At 32.6% G+C, this 18,823-nt stretch overlaps 1 protein-coding gene across 2 annotated transcripts; it reads left to right on the top strand.

Moving 5' to 3' along the window:
- Positions 1-259: 259 nt before the first annotated feature.
- Positions 260-9,585, top strand: LOC114386573 (protein DETOXIFICATION 43-like). 2 transcript variants are annotated; one of them, XM_028346596.1, is made up of 13 exons: positions 260-392; positions 5,297-5,382; positions 5,491-5,612; positions 5,995-6,294; positions 6,510-6,709; positions 6,804-6,939; positions 7,195-7,291; positions 7,382-7,482; positions 7,770-7,933; positions 8,118-8,306; positions 8,400-8,495; positions 8,593-8,714; positions 9,127-9,585. In XM_028346596.1, exons 2-13 carry the CDS (start codon positions 5,303-5,305, stop codon positions 9,179-9,181), a joined length of 1,662 nt encoding a protein of 553 aa, XP_028202397.1. In that variant the 5' UTR covers positions 260-392; positions 5,297-5,302; the 3' UTR covers positions 9,182-9,585. The 2 variants fall into 2 exon arrangements, with proteins under 2 accessions (XP_028202397.1, XP_028202398.1); XM_028346597.1 differs by having other exon boundaries at positions 281-392; positions 5,206-5,382.
- Positions 9,586-18,823: the final 9,238 nt, after the last annotated feature.

Genomic DNA, 18,823 nt, shown 5'->3' on the forward strand with positions numbered 1-18,823 from the left:
TAATTCTAATTAAAAATAACATTAAAAATAAGTAAAAATATTATTTTAAATTTTTTCATTTAAAAGTTAAGTTCTAACTTTAATTAAAAATAAAGTTAATATTAATAAATTATTATTTTAAAAAATTAACAAGTTGACAAAAAAAAAGGTATACAAAACAGTTGTCAGTGTTAAATCCATTTCAATTCCCTCATTTATACACAAAAGAATGTATAAATATATTTCAAATTCGTAGGAAATAGTAGTGGGGCAAAGGTTACTTATAAATAGGGTAGTGGTGTAGGCTGAGTTTATCATGTGTAAGAAGTTTGTGATCTTAGTGAGTGAGTGAGGAAGCATTGAGAGTTGGTGGAAATTAAGGTCAAGAATCAAACTGACCAAGGAGTATTCAGGTATGCTAATTCCTTCAACTTGAAACTCCTTTCATTCTTTGCTTGGACCTGCATTTCTCATTTCTGGTCGTTAATGCATCTATTTGCATGCAATTGAAGAGTTCATTTCATTTCTTACCCTTCTTGCATATACATGTTAATTGATTCCCATGGTGAAAGATTTACATATATACCTCTTATACATTCTTGCATGTCCAAATTGATATATGTAAGCATTTTATGAATTGATATACATATATTAACCCTCACATTCTTCTTCTTTTTAGTCTATAACCGAATGCCTGACACGCTCAAGTAAAAAAAAAGATAAGTGGAAATTAATGGTGAGGATTAAAGTATTGCATAGGATAAATTAAGATGCATGCTTTTGCTCTTTCCACATCATTTAATTAATTTTGTATCTTAATTAACCACGCCATTAGGAAAATAAAATAAAAAAACCATGTCGTTGTTTTACTTTGTTACATACAAAAGTATAGAACTATTATGGCTTTTGTAAACTTAACATCAGCCGACACTTAACGGCTAAGTTAGTCTCACCCCTAAAGTTAGCTTCATGCAACTTGCATGCCACGCAGCTTCCATGACATTCAACTGCTGTTGTAGTCACTTATTGCTCAGTTATAAACACACTTTTATAATCTTCATGATGAAAAAAAATTGTACCACAGTATATAGTTTTTTTACAGTGTTATTCAATTACGAATTCATCATGATGAGTTTATTTATTTTTTTATAATAAATTATACAGAATCTAATTTTAATTATTAACAGTATATATTCATTAAACTGACATTTTTTTACATATTAACATATTCATGATTATTTAAGATTCTAAAAAGTAGAAATTATTATACCCTAGCAACTTACCACAAAGCACTAAGGCATATATTATCAGAACCAACAAATAATAGAGTATTTAAAATGATTAAATTATCACTAAATATTGACACATATTTTAAATTAATTTTTTTTAAGAAATAATTACTTCTTTTTTTAAAAAATTATGAAAAAAATGAGAAATTAAAATAAAGTATGATTTTCTTAAAATAAAATAAATTAAACATACAATAAAAATATTTAAGAAAAATTATCTACAAAATTAAGTTCAATCAAATGAATAATTACATCCATATTTAAAGTTTAACTATATTTTTTATCATCATGATATTAATATAAAGTATTTATTGATTTTACTTATTATTAATATTTGTCAAAAAAATCCAGTTTGTTTTCTATAACTTGAGCTCCCTTTAAAACTTTATTTAAGAAAATTTAAACCCAATTTCACTATAAAGTTGGTTTAACTATTTTAAACAAGGCTATTTATCTTGTAAATGATGTAATCTTTTCATTTAATGTGGAATTAGGTTTTATATACGTGGAAAATTTGGATGTCATTTCTTAGTGTGGCTTAGTTCACGGTTGTATTTGATGCACAATGTATAATATCCACACACTTATCGACCTTGTACGGATTAGCTTGGGGGACCTACCAATAAGTAAATGATAACTAAAAACCTTGTTCCACTTCTTCTGGCAATGTACGGTTTTCCTCTCTCTAGAATACGTCATCTCCAACTATGTTCTTTTCCCTCTCATTTAATAATAGTTAAAAAATTATGTTTATTGTTCATTAATTTATTAATTTTAATTTATTTTATTATTATTTAAAAATTAATTATTCATCATTGATAAAATTTATTTTCTTAAATTTATTATTTTAATAGAATCATTCATATCGTTCTTTATAGTTTTAAGTATTTAATTAGTACAATTTCACTAATTGTTTTCTTTGGTTTTAATTAAATTTTAAAAAATAAAATCCTTGTAAAAAAGACACATCATTTTCTTCCCTGGTTTGTGTTTTGCTGCAAAAAAATTTGTCACTATCTTATCTATAGCTAAAGAACTGATTTTAATAGCCTATAGTGGAGAAATAGTGGCCAACAATGTGCTGGATTAGTAGTATACTTTTAGTTTGTCATATACGCACGCGTGCATTTTGGTGCACACACACAACTATATGCAAAGGTAATTAATTAGTTATATGGGATCATTATCCTCTTAATTCAATCTTATCTTTTACTTTTTTGGGTGAAATAATCTTATCTTTTACTAGCTTGTAAAATCTCATCTTAACTTAAATTTCTACACGGTGTAATCATCTCCTAATTAAAATATCTATCTCGGTAATGAAGATCCTTATTTTTATCAAACTTACTTATTGCTAGCTTTATATAAGCAAATAGATACTAGGATGATTTTTATTTTATTTTATTTTTTAGTACATACTAGGATGAATTTTGATAAACTGAAATAGGAAGAAAAAAATGCAAACAAAAATGAAATTAAAAAAAAAACTCACTTTATTGAGTTGCTAAAGGAGCTTAATTAAAATGTTAGATTTGTTGCTTGAATAATTGGCATGGGAGAAAAACTAGTAAGGGATATCACTTCTAGATTAATTATATTAGCGTGGCGTATAAATAAATATAAATTAATCTTTGAGGGCATACTTCTGTTTCTGTTTTTCTTTTTGTACAGAAAAAAATTGTTATTTGGAATAATGCGCTAATTATGATAAGGCTCCCAATGTACATAACAAGAAAGGTTGAACGATTTCAAATATATATACTTACAGGAGGAGATATAGATAAATTGTCATTTTGAATGCATGATACTTTTTCATGCTACATATTACAATTTAAACTATCTGTCATTTTCATTAAAGATGTGAGGCCATTCCATTTCTTTCTCTTTTTAATTGATGCATATATTTGATGAGTCGTGATTATAATTTAAAAATACAACTTTATATGTAGATTCTAGTTGATCCCAAATTCCAATCACGAAAGTGAGTCAGCTTTCTTTTTTATTTTAATTGAAATATACATTAAAGAAGATTCTGATTCCTTGCCTATATATGTACTTTTCTTGCTTCATATATAAATTTCAACATTTTCTATTGCCATTTATTTTGGTTAAATAAAACAAAACTACCAAAACAGGATGCAATGATAATCGTTCCATATCTGTGGGATATGAGACTTTTCAATAATTACTGGATTTTCTTATGAATGTGAACTCATGTAGGTAGAAAATGGCTTTCATGACTTATTCACATGTTACTTAATTTTAGAAAATTTTATTTCGATAAAATTAATTTTAATTAAAAGTGAGTTTGAGATTAAATAATTTATATTTTAAAAATAATTTTGTAATGAAATTTAATGTAAAATTCTACATCCACGTAAGAATTACTTTATTTTGTCTTAGGTCAGTACACATTTCGTTTCTAGTCTAAAGTAAGTTTGTTTCAACAATCAAATATAATTATTTTTAACGGTGAAATAATGTTAAAAGAAGACATCAAACTTGAGTTTTAAGGACCATGATTCGTATCCATTGCACATTAAGCTTCAAGATTCCTATGGAAGCGTTTCTGTCTTATTTCTACTTGCTTTAACTTTAATTAGTTCTTTCTTGTTTTGAATTTCTTTTAAGAATAAAACTGACATGTTCAGCGTGGAATTGCACACCCGATCTCAGCAAATCCTGCAATTCGTTAAGCATTTGTTTATGTTACTCGATGCTTCACTTTCTGATGCCCATTCTACATGTGAACAAAAAATTAAATAAATCATTACTTTATCTTCAAATTCAGGTTCATGACTCATGTTAATTATGTGGTCGTTTCTATTCCATATGAAACGTTGATCACTGATATTATGCAATAAATTCCCTTATGACATGCTTTATCAGGGAGATGGTTGGCATTTTTTCTTGAATACATGTAACTTCCCTATGCTGTTTAACATTTTTTCAGTTCTCAATGTTCCGCACAAATATTTGAACTCCATTAATTTAATCAATATATGGGATTACCTAAGTCAAGTAGGTAAATTAACTCATTGGTAGAGCTGCAAATTTAGCTACATATAGTCTTGCTTGTTTGGCAAGTTATTGTAAAAATTATTGCATTTAACTCATTGCATATATGCTAAGTCTTCTAAAAATTAAAATACATAAATGTTCCGCACAAATATTTGAACTCTATTAATTTAATCAATATATGGGATTACCTAAGCCAAGTAGGTAAATTAACTCATTGGTAGAGCTGCAAATTTAGCTACATATAATCTTGCTTGTTTGGCAAGTTATTGTAAAAATTATTGCATTTAACTCATTGCATATATGCTAAGTCTTCTAAAAATTAAAATACATAGCATTTAGCTTTCCTTGATTCTAAAGAACTTTTTTACAGTTTGCATGGTGGATTTCAAAAATCATGATATAAAATAATAAAAAAAAACAATACACATTCTTTTTTAGTATAAAGTTCAATTAATATAACTTTTCTTTTATGTAGCTATCAGGGGTTTAATTAACTGGGGACGGTTGTTGCACTATCATTTGTCACATTCTTCCAAGTTCTGCTTACGCATCTTTTAACATTTTTTGCATCTGATGGTTAATTAGTTAAAATTAGGCATGCTTACTTTATGAGAAAATGACGTTAAAACACATCTGAGGAAGGCTCAGACTATAATCGTGACGAAACCCATAATTATATGTTACTACTGTCTGTTACTTTTTCAACCCTCCATGATTTCTGCAACACTTTAATTAACATTTGGCTTTTGAATATCAGCAATGATTATAAATAGTTCACTGGTCTTATAGTTGATCTCTCAATGCTAGAAAAGTAGCACATTATATCTCTGCATGGTGATCAATATAAAACAAGTTTATTTTTTTATTTTGATGGTACAAAACATTGAATGTTGTTGTCAAACTCAAAAATTGGCAGATTGTTGAGATTTGGCTAGCTCATCCCGAAGGGAAATACGTTCCTTTTCGCACTATCCTCTTCTTGATTGAGTTGTTATTTTACTATTTAGGATATCATGGACGAGAATGGTAGCTCAAGTAATGCACCCAAGAACAAGAGAAACCTACCTGTCTCAGTTTTCTTCAAAGATGCAAGGTACCCTTATATTTATCACCTCTGTTTCTTGGAGGAGTAGCATCTTATGCTAGAAATAAATTTGTGACTACAAAATACTAATACTTGGTTTTGTGAATGTGAATGTAGACATGTTTTCAAGATGGATTCCATTGCTAAGGAGATTCTTGGGATTGCATTCCCATCTGCACTGGCTGTTGCTGCTGATCCCATTGCTTCTCTTATAGACACAGCATTCATAGGCCATTTGGGTACATTTCCTTGTCATTTTACCATGCTCGAACATAAGATACACACATTTAAATTGCATTAATCATGGTTTTGATCTCTGGCTTGACAATTTTTTGTTGCAACTTGTGCTAGTCATAATAAGAAAGCTTTATTTATAATTCCCATATGAAAAAAAAAGAGATTTAGTTTTAGTCCCTATGAAGGTGTATAAGGACTAAAACTTTAAAAAAAACATAGTATGTATATTAATATCGACTTATAGGAACTAAAACTTAAGGTTTTTTTTTCAGATAGGAATTGATTCCTAAATGAGGGTCACTTATAAATAATTAATAAAACCTAATAAGAGTCATTTTAATACTATCACTTTTTAAGCTAACTTTTCATTATTCATGTGTTTAGGGCCCGTGGAGCTTGCTGCCGCAGGAGTGTCCATTGCTTTGTTCAACCAAGCTTCAAGGATAACCATCTTCCCTTTGGTTAGCATCACAACTTCCTTTGTGGCTGAGGAAAGTACCATTGAAAAAATCAATACAGAAAAGAAGTTAACTGATAAGACCAAGTCCAAGGAAGTAATGCACGATGATCATGCGCTTCAAGACATAGAGAAAGGTGCATCCAAAGAGAAAAATGAGACTCCAACAGAATCTTCTGCTGTAAGGGGTAACACAACTTGTGTACCTGAGAATGTGGAAATGGATGGTACTTTTTATCCCTTTCTAGTTTTTCCTTTCTGCTACTGTGTATAAATGTCCATGTTGATATAAATTAATTTGCTTCAAATGCATAAGCACAAACCAATGAGTAGGACATTCATTATGATAAAGTTATAGATATATGAGTGGAGGGAAATTGGTGCATTGAAAGTTTGTGTTCTCACATTTTAATTTATATATAATTGATTATTTCCTTATCAGATTGCAATACAAGTATATGCAAGTCTGCCTCTGAAACTAGTAGTAGTAGCAACAAGAGTGTTTCAAAAGCTGGAAGGAAGAAGCGACACATTGCTTCAGCATCAACAGCATTACTTTTTGGCACAATCCTTGGTCTCCTTCAAGCTACAACCCTTATATTTGCCGCCAAACCTCTATTAGCTGCAATGGGTCTGAAACCTGTATGTATATATATTTTACATCAACATATCTTCATTATCTAGAGAGCATTTTTCTTATCTTTTACTAAAGTGGAGCTATTTCTCCTTTGTGTAGGATTCTCCTATGCTAAACCCTGCTATTAAATACTTGAGATTGAGATCATTAGGTGCTCCTGCAGTGCTTCTCTCCTTGGCCATGCAAGGAATCTTTCGAGGATTCAAGGACACTACAACTCCTTTATATGTTATTCGTAGGTTCAAATGATCCATTGTCATGAAATAAAGCCTAAATAGAGACAAAGTGTGAAAGAATGAAAATGCATGTTAAAGCATGCTAGTCAAATAAATTTAAAGGAACTTTGCATAAAATGTTAACTGCTTTCAAATGTATGCATAAGGAAAAAATAGAAGGAAATCCAATTAAAGGGTTAATGGGAGATATTTTGTTTTTAAATTTGTAAACATTTTCCTTAACTTGGTTCATCTGTGTATGTTGTTTTGTTCAGTTTCGGGGTATGCATTGAATGTCATTTTGGATCCAGTGCTTATCTTCTACTGCAAATTGGGCATCAAAGGTGCAGCCATTTCACATGTGCTCTCTCAGTAAGTCTTACCTTTGTCTTATTCTAGTAATGTTCAAACATTTCATTTAGCAAAATCTGAGCTTACAAAATGGTGATCCTTTCTAATTAGGTACTTGATGGCATTGGCACTCATGGTGATATTAACTAGAAAAGTGGATCTTGTTCCTCCAAGTATTAAGGACTTGCAGATTTTCAGGTTTCTTAAAAATGGTATGGTGGATGGCAGTAAACACAGCATGTTGGTTTTGATTGCTATACTATTTTTGAAATCTCACTCTCCTCGATTAAACACAAAAAAGAGAGATAAAAATGGTCAGCTATAATGGACTCAAAAATCAATATAGTTAAAAAAAAGCCTCACATACTGGTCCTTCCTGGTTCAGAATTGTCTCCAATACAAAATACTTGTCGTCTTTACCAAAAAAAATAAATCAAATATATGTTGATCAATCAAGCTAGAATTTACTCATGTTAAAATTTATTTTCAATTTCAATAGGAGGTCTGTTGTTGGCAAGAGTAATAGCTGTGACATTCTGCCAGACCTTGGCAGCCTCATTGGCAGCAAGGTTTGGTCCAATTCCTATGGCTGCATTCCAAACCTGCTTGCAAGTGTGGCTCACATCTTCCCTTCTTGCTGATGGTTTGGCTGTTGCTGTACAGGTACAAAACATTAGTTTGCATCACGTCTTAGGTTCAAATTTTAATATTGTCATTAGGTAGTAAAAGTGATATGAGTATTACTGATAGTTGATCCAAAACATTTATAAATAAAGGCCTTAAGTTCTTGAACTCTTTTTTGTGAGTAAAAATCAAATGAGTCTTCTAATTATTTTCCCTTTCTCAGGCAATTCTAGCTTGTTCCTTTGCTGAGAAAGATTATGAAAAGGTGCTTGTTGCGGCAACACGAACGCTGCAGATGAGTTTTGTTTTAGGAGTTGGACTCTCTTTTGCAGTTGGAGTTGGATTGTATTTTGGAGCTGGAATCTTTTCCAAAAGTGTTCTTGTTGTGCACTTAATCAGAATAGGCCTCCCGGTATAAACATATATACATTCCTTCCACAACAACAAATTTGATAATGTGTTTTGTGTCATTTTTATCTGATTTCATATTTAATTTACCCACCAGTTTGTTGCTGCCACACAACCAATCAACTCATTAGCCTTCGTATTTGATGGTGTGAACTATGGAGCATCTGATTTTGCATATTCTGCATACTCCTTGGTAAGTTCTCATACCATAATTTTTTATTAAAAAATTTATAATGTGTCATCTCTATCCAAATTTATTTAACAAATTTCTATGCTCTTAATTTGTTCAGGTCACGGTGTCACTAGCAAGTGTTGCTTCATTGTTCCTTCTCTCTAAGAGCAAAGGTTTCGTTGGGATCTGGATTGCACTAACCATCTACATGAGTCTTCGCATGTTTGCTGGCGTGTGGAGGTAAACATTCCTCATGCATGTTAAAAGCATGCAACTAGTGCATATTATTGACACTACCTAGTTTCCAGCATGTTATAAGGTTTATAATGCATTTTATAATTAAAAAAAAAAAAGCATACCATCATCCAATATTATTAATTGTCATATATGGTAAAATGAATTTTAATTAATTGATAGTGTTAAAATCTATATTGCATGAGTTACTAAAATGAAGTTTCAATTTTAATCACAGTGACAAAATTAAAAGCACATGATCTTTAAAAAAGGGAACATGAAAAACTACACCTAAATTTTATACATATGGCAAGTAGCAAAATGTATAAGAATTATAATATTAGCTAGCTAATTGCAACAAACACAACAAGTTCTCAATCACTTATGCTTAATTATTACATATGCAATGCAAATGCAGGATGGGAACAGGAACTGGACCTTGGCGTTTTCTCAGAGGCCGCTCAATGTCTTGATGATGACATCTAACAAAAGAAATTTCGTTGTTGAGCAGAAAAAATGTTTTGTATCACTTTTCACCATTTAGGATCAGTTGTAATTTCGTTGTTGAGCAGAAAAAATGTTTTGTATCACTTTTCACCATTTAGGATCAGTTGTCTTTTTTCAAGACATGATTTATGCACTCTACACTATGGTGATAGTCTTATTATATATTATATTGGACGGGTCCAATTTACACGTGCAAGTGTTATATTCAAAGTATCGTTTTTTTCTTTTGGCCTCCGTTTAATGTATCCTCTGCTCATTGTAATATTTTGTTGTATTTAGAAGATTATTCTTCGTAATGTTAGTATGTAAACTCTGAATGTATGTATACATATGAGAAAAATAAATCACTTTTCTGTCATTTTGAGTTCAAGTTCCAATTTCTTGTTCTTTCTCCAAATATTGCAAATTTGTAATTGTTAACTGATTGACAAGTGAATCAAATTATACAAATAGTAAAATGGTAAGATCAACTATCGTATTGACAGGAATTTCATTTGTGCAAAGCAATTTGTGTAAAATCAATTTTTAAGCAATTGAATAAGATAAGTTGATTGAATTTTAATGTAAAGGTGCAGAAATTTAAAGACTATGAACTACAAGACATAAAAACAGAGCAAATTTCACATGAACAAAAGGTGGAACACTTGAAATACGAAAGTTGTAAACGACAATTAAATGACATAATTGGGGATAATGGTGATGCTAAACCAACATCTTAGCAATAATGAATTTTTTTCCTATTTAATGAAGTTCCTATCTCAACTCACTATAATCTTCTAACATTGATCCCTTAATTGCTAGAAGCTAAATCACTTATCTCATTTCTAATTCCTTAGTAAGCACAGTTAGATGATTTGGTATGAGCAAGAGTCATTAAGAGACTAAGGAATATCATTCTATCCCTAGAAGAGACACCTATTAGTTATTATTCTCAAAACTCAATTTTCAAAGCATTTTCCAATGATAAAGAAAACTAAAAGATAAGCATATGATTGATCAATCCACAAACTAGCACTAAAAAAAAAAGAAATGGAAATAACATAGAACATTCATTAAATAGATAGTTAAGATAATTATATGAGACTCGCTAGTACACCAAATCCCTAACTATGGGAAGAAAACTAGTCTCTCATTGACATGAGATGCATGAAAGGTGGATGATTACAAGAGAAGAGATGAAGAAAAATCAAGGGAAAATGACAAAGAACCAATAGCATAGTGTTTTTCACTCTAAACCAAGCCCTAGGTCGATCCCCCTCAATCCCATGAAAATGCAGCTTTTATAATGAGCCCAAGGCCTCTGTCTTGTCACTTCATTGAACACACTGCTCGTTGGGTGAGTTCTTTGCAAAATCTGAAAGGCACTTCACAATTGACTTTGCTCGCTAGTTAAGGCCAACTTGCTTGGGGAGTTCTTCAAAATTTCCAAATGGAATTGCAATTTCTTCCACCCAAAGGGATTTACTCGTTGGGCGAGTTGAGTGAATGGCATGGCTCCCTTTTTCCACCCCTGAGCTACCACGTGGCCTTCTTTGCATGATCTTCCTCCCTGGGCGAGCTTTTCTTTCTATGAAAACTTCCATTCCTTATCTTTGCGTACTAACACTTTGTCAAAAACACACAAAAAAACTCATAAATGCTAAAGATTTATTTACAAAGACTAGAGTTATAAGAAAGCATTCAATTCTAACTATTTAGGTACAAAACTAAGCAAAAATTATGGAAAAAGCAGATAATTGTTGTGTGAAATGAATGCAAAAAGTAATAATGCACAACAATTGACAAACTCCCCCAAATTTAAGATTTATGTGTCCTCGAGTAAAAGAAAAACTAAATTATGGTGACAAAAAATTGAGCAACCCTAAACTAAGTTAGATCAATTATGAGAACAAGGACTATGACCAATCATAAGTTTCCAAGACACAAGCATGATTTCAAAAATAACTAACCACACAATCTCAAGATTACACTTGTCAAAGTGCCAATGATGGAATCATAAAGAAATTGCACTTAGAGCTCAAGAAGTCAACAAGTATGACACTAAGCAATGAAAAAGTAAAGAATACTTCAATCCTCACAAGGTTAGTGTATCACTCAACCACACGAGTGTTTGGCTACATAATTTCTATTTTTCCCAATTGGAGTTACACAACCCAAGTTTGCACATCATCTCACTCAATGCAATCCTGCATACACAAAGATGGATCACTAAGGGCTTAATTAGCTTGTAACTTGGTTGGGCTAACAAGGAAATTTGTTTTTCTTTAATTCAAAGCACAAAAGGTCCTACGAGAGCACTCACTATTTCCTTTCATGAGGCACCCAATTTCCACAATCCCCGACCTTTTATTTAGTTACATTATACAAACAACAACTTTTGATTTTCTGATTTTTTTTATAGCACTCGACATTTTCCCTTTTGTGTGTGTTGTTGTTTCAAAAATTTCCTTATATCAATCATTTACAAACATCACCCTCCCCCAAATTTGGAACAAATTTTCCTTAAACCTAATGATATGTTCATCATTCATACATAAAAGGTTGGCTTTTTGGCTAAGTGACTAAAATTAAAATTAAACAAACAATGGCTTGACCATATCCATCTCATGCGTGCATTCAAACAAATCAAACATTCATGCAAAAATAGGCAGGCAATACAAATGGTTTCTCTCATAAAAAAGATGCACACAACTCTCACGGGCAAACATGAAGCATTCAAGACTTAATTCAAATTGCTTCATTCGACGCAAGGTAACCACAATAACTAACACTTAGAAAAAATTTAAAACCATCAAAGGACCAAAACGCGCATTTACTAAAGACTATGATTTTCACAAATAAATTTTTCCAACATATGCATTGTGTTTGAAACCAAACACTAATCAACATCCAAGTTCATACCCCAAAAAATTCATAACAAAAGCTACCACAACATGCATAAATATTGTTAACCAAACTAAACTTAACCAAATCCTAAATTAAAAAGTAGCAACATAACTAAAATACTAAAAAATAAAAGTGCAAAAAAGTAAATGTTTCCTGATCACATAAACATGGCCATATTTGAGACCAAGCCCTTCATCCTGGTCCTCCTCTATAGCTTGACCAACTCCAACATAAACTCCTCCATTATCTACATCATCATCAGCTCTATTCCTGGCATCCTTTGCAGCAATAACAACACCCTCTTCATCAAGAATAGTAGGCCTGACCCCAGGCCACTGAACATGGCCAGAGAAAACCTCTAAGGTAGTCAAAGGTTGGTGCAAGGAGAGGTGGTGCATGCTTTACAACAACAACAAATGTCCTACATGCAAGGACTAAAGGGTCACCTTAGAAGTGAAGGGGTGAGTAGCAACAAAAGCTTGGGTGTGGGCCTAGGCTTGGCTAGAAGATCCAACCTCAAAAATAGCAACATTTTACTTGCAACTTCTGGTGGGAACCTCTAGAAGAACAATAGCAATGTCGCTCAGGACATGCATTATCTCTTGAAGTACCCCAAATCCAAATCCATCCTAAGAGACTTCAACACTTGGGAGATCTGCCCCACCTACAACAAAGATTACTAATCAAAGTGAGGAAGCCAAGCACATCGTTTTCTGTCTGCATCAGTTGTGATCTACGAAGAAATAATGTAGCCTAAGCCTATGTCCATCCCCATCTAGATCCAGTAAATGAGCTTAGCTTGACCAAAGTTGATGTCATAAGTGTGAGTAGTGGGCATAAGGTTGTAGTAGGAGTATACACTCCAAGACTTGTCAGAGTGTTCATGGACTCCTTATGGATCCTCCATGAAGCGTCGTGCAACATCTCGAACCCTTTTCTCAGCTTGCAAAGCTTAGCTGCCATCACCTTGTGGTACTTGCTGGTCATATGGGTGAAGAGGTTGTCAGTCCCAGGCAAAGGCTGGAGGTTCACCGAGGTCTTCAAAAAGATATTCAAGGTGCAAGGATCAAATTTCATAGTTTTGCCCTTCACCTTGGCCTTAGTGGGATAGGTACCCTTCGGGTCATAAGCATTAGTGTAAAACTCCATCACTAATGCCTCATCAATGCTATCCTTCGGTAGAGTGGTCATCATCTTGCCAATTTTTGGTGCTCCAACTCATTCTTGATTGCATTGAACTCCCCAAATCTAAGGAAGACTTTCCTCTTAGGACTCAAGTGCCAGTTGATGGTGACATTGTTAAAGCGGTCTTGAATAGCGGGGGATGTGAACCTGTTGGAGTCCCATTGAGCCTCTAACTCTTCATGCATCATGTTGAGGATAGGCTGCTTGGAGGCTTGAAAATTAATTGCCTTTTTTCTTGGAAGAGAAAGAAGCATAAGTCTTAGCCTATTTTTGTAGTCTGAGAGGCATGATCCTGAGGACAATCACAAGAAAACATAGAAAGAAGAAAAGAAGGTGATAAAACAAAAAAAAAAAAAAAACTTAACAAAATATATGCAAGGGCGGAATAGGTTGCTCATTGGTCAAGTAGGACTCACCTAGTGAACAACACAAAAGAGACAAAAATTAAAGGTAGATAAATCTGCTCGTTGGGCGAGTAGATCATTCATTACATAGAAAGAGAAGGTATGTGTTGGTCGAGTAAGGCTCCTCTGGAGAGTATCTAAAATAAACAAGAAATGCAATGACAGTGGGATATGCTCGTTGGTCGAGTAGGGCTCGCCCAACGAGTTGCAAATCTGGGAAAATTCCCTAAAATTCATGAACATATGAAGAACAAATGCATGAACATAAAGGAGAAAAAACCCAGAAATGCATTAACTCATTGGACGAGCAGGGTTCGTTGGGTGAGTGATGTGATTTCCAGAAAAGAATACAAAAGCATAAACACAAACACCTAACATGCATCATGAAACATAGGTTCCAATTAACATAAAAACTTATAGAGAACCATTGTGGGTTTAAATCCCATGAAGGACAACACCACAACCACAAAAACAACAAGATTAGGTGTGAAAACCCCCCATAATTAACATGAAAGCTAATGCAACCTAAAAAAAAATAAACAAAAACATTGACATTACCAACAATAACAATTAAACTCAAACATAGAAAGATATCAAAATAAAAAGGCATAGATCAAGAATGACATTGTAGATAAAAAAAACAAATAAATTAGAAGCAGAATTAGAAAACACAAAACACAACATAAAAAATGAAAAATAAAAAGAAAAGAAAAAGGATAAGAAGGTGAAGAGCCTCTAACTTGATCTGAGAAGAAGTTGAGGAAGAGAGAAAGAAATTGATGGAGCAAGAGAAGGAGAAAGGTGTATGAGAAGAAAAAAGTAGAATGTGAGTTGTGTTGGCTATTAAGGGAAAGAAATAGGTTTAAGGGAGAAAGAGAGAATATGGGAAGTTGAGTAGAGTGAATGGGGAAGGTAGCAATTTCATAATTATTTTCCTCATAAAAATGTGCTCGCTGGGCGAACACCCACAAAACTTCCCCCCTAAAATAACTAAAAAAGAAACTTAAAATTCAAAATTTGAATTTCAATCTTTTTTTTAAAAAAATCATAACAAGAGAGGGGTCAACACCACGATTAACTCGCCCAGAGACTATAGCTCATTGGGCGAGCAACAATGAAATTAAAATGAAAAGGATGGCAAAGGAAATTGCTCACTAGTCGAGCTCAGCTTACCCAATGAGTAAAGCAAAACATGAATATAAATAAAAGGGACAATTGCCAACCAGGGGTCAAAGGAAGTGGCTCGTTGGGTGAGCATGTCTTGCCTAGTGTGGTTGATATAAATACTCCTCAAAAACTAAAATTATGCAACCACATTGGGCGAGCTTCAACTTGTTTTGGGCAAGTAGTAGTCAAAGCGTAGCTGCTAGTTTGGCGAGATCAACCGTAGGGCGAGTCACACCCTCTAATACCCTCAAAAATCGAGCACACAAAACACAAAGGGATAGAAATCCTGGGTTCCTTTCCAATAAGCGCTTCTTTAACATCAGTAGCTTGACGGTCGAAGGGATTCAAGGATCCCTGAGATGAATTATGGTAGTCAATCTTTCAACTTCGCCACCATGGTAGGGCTTCAATCTCTTGCCAACACAGGCTATATGGAAGGCATTCTAAAACACACTTGGATTTCAAAATTATTGAACATATGTGAAAATGAAACTGAAAAATTCACTTTGAGTAAAGCAAGCCTTTGTTGTAGCACAATCCCTTGATACCACTTGTAATTCTTGTCCATGTTGATGTTCTTGATAGAAGATTCATGTTTGATGTAGGTGGTTCCCACATCCTACCAAGTAACAACAATGTTGTTGTTCAGTCATCAATGCAACCCAAAAAAAATTGAGCAAGGAAAAACATTCAATGTGTTATAACTTATAAGTACTTGCATTTTTTTTATAATTATAACTAAATACTTCCAAATTTTGGTGAAATATAACAAAAAAATATCACTAAAAATATCCACACATCAGTTACTAGTATATCAGGAAAGTGTATATATTCATGTATATCATATTCAGCTAAATGCATGTGGCAATACTGGAAAGTTTAACTTCAATTCCATGATATTCCCCAATAACATACTAACAACTAACAAACCTTTTTTTTCCAAAAAAAGGGCAACCAATATAATGATCCAGAACTTTACCTTAGACTGATCAATTTCATAAAATGCTAGTGAAATAAATCCAACAAGAGATTCAAGTGCTAATCTTGTGAAGTATATGATGAGAATGAATTGTTAGCATGGATAAACTACAACTATTACAATATTCCCAAGGATCTAATGATGGTAGATTCATAAAAGAAAATATTGGGCAACACAAAAGAAAGACTACATAATAACTAATTGAGTGAGTTTTTATCTTCAATAATTTTCCATTTTCTCTTATTTGAATATTTTTTGGCGATCATCTTATAGTTTTATTCCAGGTGTCTAGTTCAGCATTCAAAGCCTAAAGCGTGCCTCATAAAGAACAGTAAAGTCATATGTATTAATTAATCTCCAATTAAATTATAAGGGATGCTAAGAACGAAAAAAAAATCTTTAATACATATCCTTCATCATAACAAAAGATAAAAATTTTGTTATCTGATCATTGTTTTTCATACCTTATTTTGTGAGCAATTATCTTAGCTTTTCTTTAGGAATTTTTTTCTTGATCATTATTTTATTAACAAATTGAATAAATTGGTTTTAGAAACTAAAAAAGATAATTTTTGATGAGTTTGAGTAAATTTAGATGTTACAAGAGCATATTTGGATCATTAAAGAATGAAAAGATTTAGAGGTAATCTCGCCACAATGAGATAAGCTTTCGCCACAGTGAAACAAAATGCTTGGTCAATTGTAATTGATAGAGATTTGTCACAACGAAGCTGCACTTCACCACAACAACTCTACAAAGTTGAAGAAGACCTTGGAATTAAGAGAAACTCGCCACAACGAGTTGTATATTCACCTCAGCCAATAAGGTCTAGAGGCTTGAAGATCAAGTGCAAAGTCCTTAGTTAATTACTATAGTTTTGCTGCAGCAAAAAATTCTCTCTCTTTTCCCCCTTCCTTGTCTTTTTCCCTTCATTGTTATTCTTTTGAGGTTTTATTTGGATTCTTCATGATCCAAATGAGCTAAATTTCATAGTTGATGAGGGATTGAAGTAGAATCAAGTATGTAATCTCTGTTTTTCTGACCAATTCTTGTAGTTAATGTGATCTTATTTCAAGTCTACACTTATATGCATGATAGGAGTGATCAACCTACCTTTTAGGAATTTGAATTGTGTGGAAACAAGTTTAAATCCTAGATCTAAATTGAAATTATGCAAGGTTGCCAGGAATAGATCAAATACTTGAATTTCTATTGATTCATTGATCTAGCTTTGAGTTTCTAGGTTTAACTCACCTAAGGAATTAGATATTTTGGCTTGGAACTCAAGTATTAATCACTAAGGAATTAGGATTAGTCATTGTAGTTTGGATCTTGGTTGCATAGAACTAGTAGATTGATTAGGAATGAGTTTCATATGAAGAATTATATAGATTTCATCTCAACAACATTTTTCTCTGTTTAGTTTCATTTTCACTCGAAAAATTGTGTTTGAAAATAAAAAACAATTTAGTTTTGCCATAGTGAATTGACGCTTCACTACAACGAAACATTTCTTTTCTAAAAATTGAAACTTAACACATTCATCACAGCGAATTGACAACTCGTTGCAGCGAATACATGTAAAAATTTATTGATTCCCTTTAGGTTGCACATAGTCTCTATGGATATGATAACTTTTATACTTACTGTTTCCTTTTGCAAATTAGACTAGGTTCACTTGGCACTATTGTCGGGGATTGAACCCAGGCCACCCACATGACAGGTGGGAATACTTACCCCTATACTTCAAAAAAAAATTATTGCTAGTGTCTTTGCTTGGTTTTAGATGATTGAGCACATCACAACACATGATGAATTGATGATTGTGCTAATTTCATAAGGGCTTGTGCATGTATAAACTTGGATGAAATCAATCGATTGACGCACTTGAATGAGATTGATTATGTGATATTCTTTTATGAGACTCATGAATATGCTCGTATCTTATGAGGTGTGAGGTGTGAACCTACATAATGATTGAATGTATGACACCATTCTTGTGTTTGCCATTGATGTTGTTTGATTCCTTTGTCATTAGGATCTCATATGAAGCATGGAAGTGATCAAAGCACTTTTTCCCTTTTATTTTAGCCTCTTAGTCAAAAAGCCAACAAAAAATATTTTAATTTTAACCCTTGAACCATTTGAGCTAAAAATATAAAAATATTTTCCTTTCAAACCTTTCAATAAAAGCCAAAGAGAAAAACCATTATTTCCCTCGTCCTAATGTTAGGAGAGCAATCTTTCAAAATAAAATGTTAACATAAGTTCGAGGTGGTTTCACCACATGAAAAGGTTACCATAAAATCAAAATTGGCAAGGGTAGAAAAAATAAAGAGACCAAGTTTCTCTAAAAAGAAGAAAGAAGAAGAAAAATTAAAAGTGAGACAAAGTCTCCAAGTAAACAAAACAAAAAAACTAAAGTTAGAAATATAATATCAAAAAGAGAAACTTGGTTGGGAAAAGAAAGTAGAAAGGGTAGGTGAATGCTTATGTTAAAACTTGCACATTTATTACTCTCCTTGATCCTTGGATGAATTTGATTGTTTAGAAAACAAAATTTGTTGTAAGCCCAGCCAAGTAACAAGCCTAAAAGACCTTAGTGATTCATGCTTTTATATGATGTTTTTGATGAAAAACAAAGTTGATTTGGGGTGTTTTTATGTGTGAACGAGTGAAAGTGATAACCTTGGCAAATCATGCCTTTAGTGAAACACTTGACTTGTGAGGGGCCATACAAATTAGTGAATTCTCAGGCATAAGATGTTGTGCTTCTCAATCTCAAAGAATTGCTCCCATGATCTTGATGATTCCTTGTAAACATTCTTGCACATGTAATTACATTGGTCATGCATAATTTGAAATCTCATTGTGATTATGTATGTGTTTGATAATTCTAATCATTGTTGTGTTGTGTAAATAACTTTTTTTTACCCGTTATTGAATTTTGTGTTGCTTGGGGACAAGTAATTGTCTATGTTTGGAG

The sequence above is a fragment of the Glycine soja genome, chromosome 15 (genome assembly GCF_004193775.1).
Source record: "Glycine soja cultivar W05 chromosome 15, ASM419377v2, whole genome shotgun sequence".
Taxonomy (NCBI): domain Eukaryota; kingdom Viridiplantae; phylum Streptophyta; class Magnoliopsida; order Fabales; family Fabaceae; genus Glycine; species Glycine soja.

Coding starts and splice junctions, on each gene's coding strand:
- LOC114386573 (XM_028346596.1), top strand. CDS start 5,303: ATGGACGAGAATGGTAGCTCAAGTAATGCACCCAAGAACAAGAGAAAC. Junction 5,383..5,490: donor GTTTTCTTCAAAGATGCAAG/GTACCCTTATAT, acceptor ATGTGAATGTAG/ACATGTTTTCAAGATGGATT. Junction 7,934..8,117: donor GTTTGGCTGTTGCTGTACAG/GTACAAAACATT, acceptor TCCCTTTCTCAG/GCAATTCTAGCTTGTTCCTT.